This window comes from Cheilinus undulatus, linkage group 20 (genome assembly GCF_018320785.1).
Source record: "Cheilinus undulatus linkage group 20, ASM1832078v1, whole genome shotgun sequence".
Classification (NCBI taxonomy): domain Eukaryota; kingdom Metazoa; phylum Chordata; class Actinopteri; order Labriformes; family Labridae; genus Cheilinus; species Cheilinus undulatus.
Genome location: NC_054884.1, coordinates 41,126,372 through 41,138,810, shown reverse-complemented (window position 1 = coordinate 41,138,810; position 12,439 = coordinate 41,126,372). Strand labels below are relative to the sequence as shown.

Here is a 12,439-nt window from a genome sequence, read left to right as displayed (position 1 = left end):
CTAATATGATTCACCCCTAGTTTAGGGGTAACATCCCAAAATGACCCAGTCTATCTTGTGAAGGAGGCACGTCTGTTACTATAATGCAGTATTTGCCATGAAACAGGAAGTAGTTTTGAACTTAAAACCCGTGTACTAGCCAATCTGGTCTACCTGGGTTTTTTCTGACAGTGTGAACAGCACAACTCACACTGAATCTGACCTTTTCAAATCAGATTCAGGCCAGTCTTGGGTGTGTGGTTCTGAACCAGATACAGATCTGATCTTTTTAAGGCTGACTGCAGTGTGAACAGGCAAACAGAACAATCAGGTCTGAGAAAAGATCAGAATTGAGCATTAAGGCCTGCAGTGTGAACGTAGCCAAAGACCTACATAAAAGTCTCCTGTAGCAACATCGCCAGATCAACAGGAAGTTTGTTATTTTGAGTTTTTGGTATGACATACTGGTTAAACTGGCACATTTCCAGGCCTCATTCTGGGATGAAGTGCTTCTAAAATGAACCTGAATGCTGTTAAGAGTTTAAAAGCCTTTGCAGAAGAATGTATTCAGTTCTGAATCTAAGTTTAGAGGTTTGCCTCTGGTGGCTCACCAAAGTGTGATGTCTCGCCTGTAACAGGAAGTTACTGTTTCTCACACGTACTGGGTGGAAACTTTCCTCGCATGGTTACAGACCTACTCACGTATTTATCAGCACACCAGCAGAAAGTCAGGTACAGGGAACACCTCAGCCCCCTCCTCTGTTTACCCCAGCCTCTCTCTGCTTTAGTGGTTTTATGGACTGAATCCTCTCTGAACTTCATTCTTTCTTTTTCCCTCGTCTGATTTTAAAGCAGCAGATCTGAGTTTGATGTTTATAGAGTCCCGTATTAAAATGATCAGACCCAGCGCAGCAACTTTACAAAGTCACATTATACCATGGATTCACCTACTGGAACACAGGTGTCAAACTCAAGGCCCGGGGGCCAAATCCGGCCCGTGGTGCAGTTCTACCCGGCCCCCAAGATCACATGATATTTTTATTAGAACTGGCCCACCAGTATGAGGTCTGCAGATTTCCTCCAGCATAAAAATGTAAACTTAACCTGATGATTTATATAAAAAAAAAAAATAGAACAAGTAAACAGTAAAAATAATTTGATAAAAAGTCAGGAACGTTGGACAGAAACGAGTGTTTTCTCTTTATTTTCAATTTTGCAATTCAGTTATGACTAAAAATTACAGTGTTGACTTTTCATTTCAGATTTTAACCTTTACATCTCACAGCTTTGACTTTTTATCTCATATTTTTAACTTTTAGATTCATCATTTTAAATTTTAAATCCTATTTAAACATTTCAAATCATGATTTTAACTTTTGTCTCACATTTTGACCTTTTTCAACTCCTAACTTTAACTTTTGTCTCATTTTTTACCTTTAAAAAAAATCATGATTTTGAATTTTATCCCAGTTTTTGAACTTTAAAAATCATGATTTTGACTTTTATCTCACGTTTTGACCTTTTTCAGCTCCTAACTTTAACTTTTATCTCATTTTTTACCTTAAAAATGCGTGATTTTTCATTTTATTTCATAATTTGACATTTTAAACTCATGATTTTGATGTTTACCTCATATTTTGAATGTTAAAAATCATGAATTTGAATTTTAAGTTTTTGAACTTTTAAAATCAAAATATACAAATCTATATTTGATATATTAAAATATATTAAAATATGAAATATATTTGTTTGCATGGGTCCTAATCCTGGTCCAGAACTGTTCCTGGTTGTTTCATTAGAATCAGAATAAAGGACTCCGGTCTTCCTCTTTTCTAGTGAATTCTGTGTGTTGTCTTCAAACACGTCCTCGCGGTTTTCACAGTCAGGATATTTGAACGTGAGATTAGATTTCATGACGTCAGAGGAGATTCTGGCTCCAGTTTAATCCGGTAAACAGAGGAGATGAAATCCAGAAGTGAGCGCGTGGATGGAGCTGAACCCTGGAGAAACCAAACCTCCCCTCTCTGCCTCAGCACCGCCCCCCCTCGGTCAGGCCAGGTGGTGACGTCACTCCGGGGTTTATAGGTCGCTCGTGGCTCGTTTCGGTGAGCGTGGTGATGTCAGTCATGATGAGGAGCGCGAGGAGGCTGCGGCAGCTGGTCGGCGGCGCGAGGAGCCTTCATCAGCACGCTCACGGCCAGAGGACCGTGGGGGTCATCGGGGCCCCTTTCTGCAAGGGACAGGTGAGTGAACGTCCAGGTAGTGAGCTCAGAGGTGGTAGCGGGACTTTACGCCCCCAGATATCCGGTTAGACAGACGGAGTGTTGCTTTAGCAGAAAAACTTTTAATTCTAATGAGTCCATCATTTTAAAACGGAAGTTCTGCTCCTTCTAAAAACATTCTGAATACAGTCTGATAAATCATAAAAATGCCCTCAAGTGGATTATCAGTCAGCAAAAACACCTACTGCATCAAATGAGACACAACAAATATAAATGTTACATTTTATGGAAATTTGATTTTTTTGGATTTCAGTAGAAAGTGCCAAAAAAAAGGGAATTTCCTGGCTATAATGTGTGTGTTCAGGCATTAAAGGGTTGTTATTAATAATTATAATAAACTTCACAAAAATGTGGAATAAACTCCAGAAAATATTCAAGCAAATTTACAAATAATTTTCCCAAAATTATATGGAAATGACTGAAAGTTCACCCAAACATCTGAACAGATTTCCTGAAATTTCAATGGAAATCTGAAATATTTCCAAGACCCCAAAAAATGCACAAATTTCCATGATTACAAAATTAAAAAAATACAAATATTCTGAACAAATTTCCCTAAAAATGTTCAGTGGTAATCTTGAAAATATAAAACACATCCCCAAAATCTCCAGAAAATCGCTATTTTCAAGTAAAATTACCCCCAATTTATGGGCTACTTCTCGTTTAATTTTGTTTCAAATTTAAAAAAAAAAAGTCCAAATAAAATTGAGAGAAAATTCCCCCAAACATCCAAACAAATTCCCATGAAAATGTCTGAAAATATCAAAGTTCTGACTCTTCCTCTCTGCCTGCAGCCCCGCGGAGGAGTGGAGAAAGGACCTGACCTGATCCGAGCTGCAGGACTCATCAGCAGGCTGCAAGAGCAAGGTGACGTTCAAATCCATCAGAGAATAAAAAATGTGTGGATTCTTAAAAAGTTCAGCATCATGAGAAAAAAAGCTAAATTCTAATCATGAAACGCCCATCAAATCAAAGATGTCCTGATGATGGTGTGCTTTCGTGAGGCGAAGCCTGAAAACTGAACTCTGAACTCTGCAGACGTCCTGTCCATGTGAAACTGGTTCTGGATGCTAACAGTGCTAACGATGCTGCAGTGCACGAAAGCTTTCATTTCACTTTCACTTTGAGGACGTTGTGGTTTCCAGCTCATCATGAAGTGACTGAGAGGAAATGTTTTATCTTATCGTACTGAAACACTCGTGTCCAGCACCTTACGGGGGTTTGATGACGCACAGCGGGTCTGTTTATTGTTTGTTTGTTTCTTTTCGTCTCTCCTGAACTCTACAGCTGGAAGGAAATGGTTAAATGTGATGGCCTTTCCACTGGAGGTCAGAGGAAGGCTCGGTAACCGAGCTGTCTGATTGGTGCAGCAGCAGCAGCAGGTTGTTCCGTCTGTCAATGATGACTTAAAACAACAGAAAGACCGTCTGCAGCTGTTAATGTTCAAACAGAGGGCATTATGGGAAAAAAATGACCTAAAAGACAACAGAGAGTATCAGAGAGGAGAGAGAAATGAGTCCAAATATCCAGGGACAACAGAAAAATCCTCAGAAACAATGAAATAAAACGATGGAGGTGACTCTGATCTCATCATTTTGACTTTTATATCTCAATTGTTCCAGTTTTGAAGCTCAACATTTCCATTTTTATCTCAACATTTCCATTTTTATCTCAACATTTCCATTTTTATCTCAACATTTCCATTTTTATCTCAACATTTCCATTTTTATCTCAACATTTCCATTTTTATCTCAATATTTCCATTTTTATCTCAACATTTCCATTTTTATCTCAACATTTCCATTTTTATCTCAATATTTCCATTTTTAATCTCAGCATTTGTCTTCTTATCTCACATTTTAACTTTTATCTTTATATTAACGGTTTAATTCAACATTTTTTATCTCAACATTTTGATTTTTTCAGCTCACCAGTTTGACTCTTTAATACTCCAATGTTTCATCTCAACATGTGGACCTTTATCTTAACATTTTGACTTCTGTTTAATAAACCAATGATTTATATCAGTGATATTCATCTCAACTTTTTAAAATTTTAACCCAACATTCAAGATGCAATTTATTCAACATTTTAGCTTTTTATTCTACATTTTGACTTTTTCTTTACATTCTAATATTTTATTTTAATATTTTTCATTTTTATTTCAGTTTATATTATGTCAACCTTTCCCTGTCTGTCCCCATGTTTACATTTATTTTGATATTTAGAAGGTTTTTCTACTTCCTTTTTATCTTAACACATTCATTTCCCCAGTAATTTTGAATTTAGGGTTCCTCTGTATCCTGACTTTTTCTTTAAACGCACAGTAAAAAACCTTATTTATGTCTTTATTTCTTCTTCATCCCTGGCTCCTGTTCTCTCTGTGAGAATACATTTTATTGTAAAGGTGCCATTTTTTCAGAATAAAGGGCCAGTTTGCATAAATCGTAAAATCAACAGTCTCCTTTGTTGTTGTTACTGATGATTTTCTGTGCGTTTGTCTGTAGGTGTTGCAGTGAAGGATTATGGGAACCTGAAATTTGATGATGTTGTGGACCCCGAGCCGATTGGGATGCTGAAAAACGTGCTGGCGGTGGGCAGCGCCAACCAGAGGCTGTCGGAGGCGGTGCAGGAGGTGAAGAAGGAGGGGAAGACGGCCGTGATGCTGGGAGGAGACCACAGGTGAGTTTGAAATAATAACTCTGCTCTTGTAATAGCCATCCCCACCGTTTAAATGTGTTCTAAATACAAAGTTCTTATCTAAAATGAAGAAATAACCAACAACCCTAGACCAAGAGTCATTTTTAATTCATAATTTTCAGATCATTTTCAAACCACATTCAAGTCTTCATGGAGGCTTTGGGTTTATTTCAGCACATGCAGAGCTAAATTAAAACACGTCTTTGCTCAGTGCTCTTGACTCTGAGAAAGGAAGTGAATCTGAACTTACAGGGACGTTGCACATGACTCGGTGAATACACAAGTCTTTAAAGAGCTACAGTGTTTTCAGGTCGTTCATCTTTCTGTTCCTTTATCTGATATCTCAAGAACACTTCAAGGGATTTTTTTCAAACTTTGCACAGAAGTCTACTCTGACTTAAGGATGAACTGGTTGGGTTTTGGAGGTCAAAGGTCATGGTCGATGGGCCACCCAGCCCTTCCCGTACCTCATAGAGGAGCTGGCTCTAGTTGATCAGTTCTTCCTCCTGCAGCTCTGGATTTGAACTTCAACGTGTCAGAGAGTTAAACGGGTGAATCGTTCAGTAACGTTGGAGGTGGTCAATCATCCACAGACACAGCGAACGGTGCCATCGACCTGAACTTCAGCCTTAAATACAAAACGTTTTCATCCAGAGCTTCAGACACACAAACAGGAAATGTAAGAGAGGAGAAAAGCTGTTTGTATGGAGGCTTAAAGTCACAGAAAAGCTGGAGAAGGGTCATAATCTTTTATTTTCATGTATAGAAAAGACTGAATATGTTCAAAGTATGAATTCAAATTGTCCTTTCATGAAACCTTCTCCAGCACATTTAGGTAGAAAACATTTTACATTTTACTCCTCAACAGTTTTGATTAGCACAGACAAAAAAAAAAACCAGAATCAGCAGCTGCACCCTTGTTAAAAACCGTTTAGTCCAGTTGAAACTTTACTATTTATTCATGAGGATTTCTCTTCTTTCCTGCTTTCATCAGTCTGGCCATCGGCTCCATCCACGGTCACTCTGCAGCCGTCGGCGATCTGAGCGTGGTTTGGGTCGACGCCCACTCCGATATCAACACGCCGCTGACCACAACGACAGGAAACCTGCACGGACAGCCCGTCTCCTTCCTGCTGTACGAGCTGCTCTCTAAGGTTGGAATATCACATACACAGAGACTGTTAACAGCAACCTCTGCTTTCTGAGTTATTATTCAAAAATACACTGAAAAATCACAAATATCTCTGCAAGCAGCAGTTTGGTGATTCCAGCCCTTTAAGTCGTTCATGTTGTCAAAAACCCTGCAGAACGTCAGCGCCACCATCTGGACCGATATGTCACAGGACGGTCAAACACAGGAATTTCAGTTATATATATAAGTTGAGTGTTTTTGGCATGTTCCATCTCATGAGAATTGGAGCAGTTTAGACAGAAACAGAATCAAACGCTTGCCAACACTAAATAATTCTAACTGATGTATTTATTTATTAACATGCTCCATCTGGAATAAACATTTTTAAAGTCAAGCCGTCATATCAATGCTGTGGTTTTTGTCATGTTCTGATTTTTCTGTATTTTTTCTTTAATTTTTTCTTTTTTTTTTGTGGACAGGTTCCCACTCTGCCAAACTTCTCGTGGCTCAAACCGTGCGTGTCAGCCAGGGATCTGGTCTACATCGGACTGAGAGACATCGACCCTGGAGAGCAGTACGTACAGCAGTGATTATCAACATGTGGCTCTTTTATAATCAGAAATATTATTCCCCCAGAAAACCCAAAAAAAGGGAAACTTTGACCTCAGAAACTATCCACTGCAAGTCACTGTAATCAGTTTGTTTCCCACATTTATACAGAAGGATTTAATTGGCAACCTTAATTGTCAACTGTTATTTGTTGTCTGTGTATTTTCATTGCCTTTATTTGCAATTTCTGCCACTTTTATTCCATTTTTACTAGTTAGCCCATTCTCCCATTCCTTTTTGCCACTTTTACCAGATTTTGCCTGTTTTTGACACTTTTATCTTGAGTTTTGCCATTTTTTGCCCCTTTTTGCCCATTTAAGCTGTCTTTTTTAAATTCATATTCTCTATTTTGCCATTTTTAGCTGATTTTTGCCTATTTCAGTCACTTTTCACTCAGTTTTTTCCAAGTTTTTGCTGCTTTTTGCCACATGTAACTCATTTTTTTGCCACTTATTTCCCACTTTTTGCCATTTTATGTCTATTTTGCCCATTTTTGCCACTCTTTCGCTGTTTTTTGCCCACTTTTTCCAACTGTTTGCTAATTTTTGCCAATTTCAGTGACTTTTCACTCAGTTTTTTCCAAGCTTTTGCTTTTTTTTGCCACATGTAACTCTTTTTTTTGGTCATTTTTAACCCATTTTTTTTGCCACTTTTTGCCCCTTGTGCCACTTTTCTCCCACTTTTTTGCCATTTTATGCCCATTTTGCCCACTTTTGCCACTTCTCTGCTGCTTTCTGACCATCTTTGCAACCTTTAACTTATTTTTATTGCCACCTTAACCCATTTTTGCCACTTTTTACCACTTAGATTGTGGCTCTTGCGAATGTTTTTATTTTTTTATAACATTTCGGCTCTTTGGTTGAGCAGGGTTGAGTAACACTGACATATAAAGATATCTCTCTGTTTATACTGATTTTTATATCCGATGTGCTAATAAAACCAGAGCAGATCTACAGAATCACCACAGTCCACAGGGTTTATCCTGTAGAACAAATAAATGCATAATGATAGCCTGTTACAGCTCCAGCTCATTTTAAGGAGCCACTTTACCCTGATTTTGTATGTGGTTTATCAAAAGGGACAAACTAAGGTATGTCTGTTTTATTTTGACAGCTACATCCTGAAGGAGCTTGGAGTGAAGATGTACTCCATGACTGAGGTGGACCAGCTGGGTGTGGAGAGAGTGATGGAGGAGACATGTGACTACATCGCTGCCAGGTGAGCTCCAACTCCTCATCCCTCTGCCTTTATTTATTGGATGGGCCCCTGTTAAACCCAGAGAATGGCTCCTGTTAAACCCAGATAATGGCCCCTGTTAAACCCAGAGAATGGACCCTGATAAACCCAGAGCATGGCCCCTGATAAACCCAGAGAATGGCCCCTGTTAAACCCAGATAATGGCCCCTGTTAAACCCAGAGAATGGCTCCTGTTAAACCCAGATAATGGCCCCTGTTAAACCCAGAGAATGGCCCCTGTTAAACCCAGAGCATGGCCCCTGATAAACCCAGAGAATGGCCCCTGTTAAACCCAGATAATGGCCCCTGTTAAACCCAGAGCATGGACCCTGATAAACCCAGAGAATAGCCCCGGATAAACCCAGAGAATGGCCCCTGTTAAACCCAGAGAATGGCCCCTGTTAAACCCAGAGCATGGCCCCTGATAAACCCAGAGAATGGCCCCTGATAAACCCAGATAATGGCCCCTGTTAAACCCAGAGCATGGCCCCTGTTAAACCCAGAGAATGGCCCCTGTTAAACCCAGATAATGGCCCCTGATAAACCCAGAGAATGGCCCCTGTTAAACCCAGATAATGGCCCCTGATAAACCCAGAGAATGGCCCCTGTTAAACCCAGAGAATGGCCCCTGTTAAACCCAGAGAATGGCCCCTGTTAAACCCAGATAATGGCCCCTGATAAACCCAGAGAATGGCCCCTGTTAAACCCAGAGAATAGCCCTGGATAAACCCAGAGAATGGCCCCTGATAAACCCAGATAATGGCCCCTGATAAACCCAGAGAATGGCCCCTGATAAACCCAGAGCATGGCCCCTGTTAAACCCAGAGAATAGCCATGGATAAACCCAGAGAATGGCCCCTGTTAAACCCAGAGAATAGCCATGTAGAAACCCAGAGAATGGCCCCTGTTAAATCCAGAGAATAGCCCCGGATAAACCCAGAGAATGGCCCCTGATAAACCCAGATAATGGCCCCTGTTAAACCCAGAGAATAGCCCCGGATAAACCCAGAGAATGGCCCCTGACAAACCCAGATAATGGCCCCTGATAAACCCAGAGAATGGCCCCTGTTAAACCCAGAGAATAGCCCCGGATAAACCCAGATAATGGCCCCTGTTAAACCCAGAGAATGGCCCCTGATAAACCCAGAGAATAGCCCCTGTTAAACCCAGAGAATAGCCCCTGATAAACCCAGAGAATGGCCCCTGTTAAACCCAGAGAATGGCCCCTGTTAAACCCAGAGAATAGCCCCGGATAAACCCAGATAATGGCCCCTGTTAAACCCAGAGAATGGCCCCTGATAAACCCAGAGAATAGCCCCTGTTAAACCCAGAGAATAGCCCCGGATAAACCCAGATAATGGCCCCTGTTAAACCCAGAGAATGGCCCCTGATAAACCCAGAGAATAGCCCCTGTTAAACCCAGAGAATAGCTCCTGATAAACCCAGAGAATGGCCCCGATAAACCCAGAGAATGGCCCGGATAAACTCAGAGAATGGCCCCGGATAAACCCAGAGAATGGCCCCAGATAAACCCAGAGAATGGCCCCTGTTAAACCCAGATAATGGCCCCTGATAAACCCAGAGAATGGCCCCTGTTAAACCCAGATAATGGCCCCTGATAAACCCAGAGAATGGCCCCTGATAAACCCAGATAATGGCCCCTGATAAACCTAGAGAATGGCCCCTGTTAAACCCAGAGAATAGCCCTGGATAAACCCAGAGAATGGCCCCTGATAAACCCAGATAATGGCCCCTGATAAACCCAGAGAATGGCCCCTGTTAAACCCAGAGAATAGCCATGGATAAACCCAGAGAATGGCCCCTGTTAAACCCAGAGAATAGCCATGTAGAAACCCAGAGAATGGCCCCTGTTAAATCCAGAGAATAGCCCTGGATAAACCCAGAGAATGGCCCCTGATAAACCCAGATAATGGCCCCTGATAAACCCAGAGAATGGCCCCTGTTAAACCCAGAGAATAGCCCCGGATAAACCCAGATAATGGCCCCTGTTAAACCCAGAGAATAGCCCCTGATAAACCCAGAGAATAGCTCCTGATAAACCCAGAGAATGGCCCCGATAAACCCAGAGAATGGCCCCGGATAAACTCAGAGAATGGCCCCGGATAAACCCAGAGAATGGCCCCGGATAAACCCAGAGCATGGCCCCGGATAAACCCAGAGAATGGCCCCGGATAAACCCAGAGAATGGCCCCGGACAAAACCCAGAGAATGGACCCTGATAAACTCAGAGAATTGACCCTGATAAACCCAGATAATGGACCCTGATAAACCCAGAGAATGACCCCTGTTAAACCCAGAGAATAGCCCCTGATAAACCCAGAGAATGGCCCCTGATAAACCCAGATAATGGCCCCTGATAAACCCAGAGAATGGCCCCTGTTAAACCCAGAGAATGGCCCCTGTTAAACCCAGAGAATAGCCATGGATAAACCCAGAGAATGGCCCCTGTTAAACCCAGAGAATAGCCATGGATAAACCCAGAGAATGGCCCCTGTTAAACCCAGAGAATAGCCATGGATAAACCCAGAGAATGGCCCCTGTTAAACCCAGAGAATAGCCATGGATAAACCCAGATAATGGCCCCTGATAAACCCAGAGAATGGCCCCTGTTAAACCCAGAGAATAGCCCCGGATAAACCCAGATAATGGCCCCTGTTAAACCCAGATAATGGCCCCTGTTAAACCCAGAGAATGGCCCCGGATAAACCCAGAGAATGGCCCCGGATAAACCCAGATAATGGACCCTGATAAACTCAGAGAATTGACCCTGATAAACCCAGAGTATGGGTTTCTATCTTCATATATAATTTGCTTAAAAATGGGACTTTAGTCACCGTATTGTCACTGAACTGCTGTTGCATCAGTGAATGAGGATCATTATGAAACGAACAGCAAAAGAAGAGGAGATTTTATCACCTCTGGGCCAAAGACCAAAGGCTGACTGCCTGATGATGCATTAGTGAAGTCTTCCATATTCATCTGCAGTGTTAGGGTTAATGCAATACAAAGCATTGCTCTAGTGTAATCAGATTACTTTTTGCTGCCTGTGCCATCCTAGGAGAGTGGATTTAGAAGTGGGTACACTCTATAGAGACAGAAAAATAAGTGGGTATACTCCATATGACTTAATAAATGTGACTTTTATTTTCCTCAGAGGGAATAAACCGATCCATCTGAGCTACGACGTGGATGCCATTGACCCTTCCAAGACCCCGGCAACCGGGACACCAGTAGTGGGCGGGCTGAGCTACAGAGAGGGCGTCTACATCACAGAATACCTCTGTGAGACGGGTATGAGCCAGCCTTCCTTTCTCTTTGCAGATTAATATCATTCATTGATATGTGGCCTTTTTCACTTAGGTTTAGTAGTTTATGTGAGCTCAACCCTCGACAGCTGACATAACACTTTTTTACATTTACTTCTTTAAATAAACTGCTATGCCACTTTCAGTGAAGTGACCGCAGATCCTCGCCCCATAAAGGGTTAAAACTTGGACTTTTGAAAAGAGCTCAATGAATAAAGGCTATTTTCATGGTTTCCAACAATAAAACCCCAAACAGAGATGGCAGCCCTACAGCTACATACCATCTAACTAACTGACGTTCATTTAAAATAAAAATGTTAAAAACTCATGAAGCTGATGCTTATGTAACTTTACCATCTCACCTGTGTCCATCCTGCAGGTCTCCTGTCTGCCGTGGATCTGGTGGAAGTGAATCCTCTGCTGGGTAAGACACAGGAGGACGTTCAGTCCACCGTCAGCACGGCGGTTGACCTGCTGCTTGGCTGTTTTGGACGCCGCCGTGAGGGAAACCACCCTCTGGGGTATGTGCTACCTGAGCCATAACGGGGAAGATGCTCTCCTCTCCTACTGCACTGAAGGACAACTGCAAAATCATGGACTAAAATACCCAGAATGCCTCTGGCCTGCTGACAAACCTCTGCACTGCCTATGTATGACTAATGCAACGCTTTGACCAAAGATAAAATCCACCTGCTTCTCAGGAAAAAGACACAGATCAAGACAAAAGGAAAAGAAGATTTACTGATGTATCTGCTGCATTAAATATTTATTGACAGTTTAAAATGTGCTTGAAAAAAAATAAAAATTTAAACACAAATAAGGCTAATGCATGTATGCATGCATGTATGTATGTTTGTATGTATGTATGTATGCATGCATGCATGTATGTTTGTATGTATGCATGTATGTTTATATGCATGTATGTATGTATGTATGTATGTATGTTTGTATGTATGCATGCATGCATGTATGTATGTATGTATGTATGTATGTATGCATGCATGTATATATGTATGTATTTATGCATGTATGTATTTATGCATGTAAGAACAAGCTCTGATCTTTGAGATAGGAAGGGAGAAGCTACTTGGTAAGAGGAATCTGCTTTTGGTTGTTTCAGTTGGAAGTAGGTTGTTGGCAGTTTTGCTTAGGCTGAACGTGTTAGTTTCACTCTC

General features: G+C 41.4%; 1 protein-coding gene across 1 annotated transcript; it reads left to right on the top strand.

Moving 5' to 3' along the window:
• The first annotated feature begins 2,095 nt into the window (after positions 1–2,095).
• arg1 (arginase 1) lies at positions 2,096–12,072 on the top strand. Its single transcript, XM_041815833.1, has 8 exons — positions 2,096–2,222; positions 3,056–3,128; positions 4,769–4,943; positions 5,956–6,115; positions 6,573–6,667; positions 7,816–7,920; positions 11,114–11,250; positions 11,644–12,072. The coding sequence occupies exons 1-8, from the start codon at positions 2,097–2,099 to the stop codon at positions 11,805–11,807; spliced, it is 1,035 nt and encodes a 344-aa protein (XP_041671767.1). The 5' UTR covers position 2,096; the 3' UTR covers positions 11,808–12,072.
• Positions 12,073–12,439: the final 367 nt, after the last annotated feature.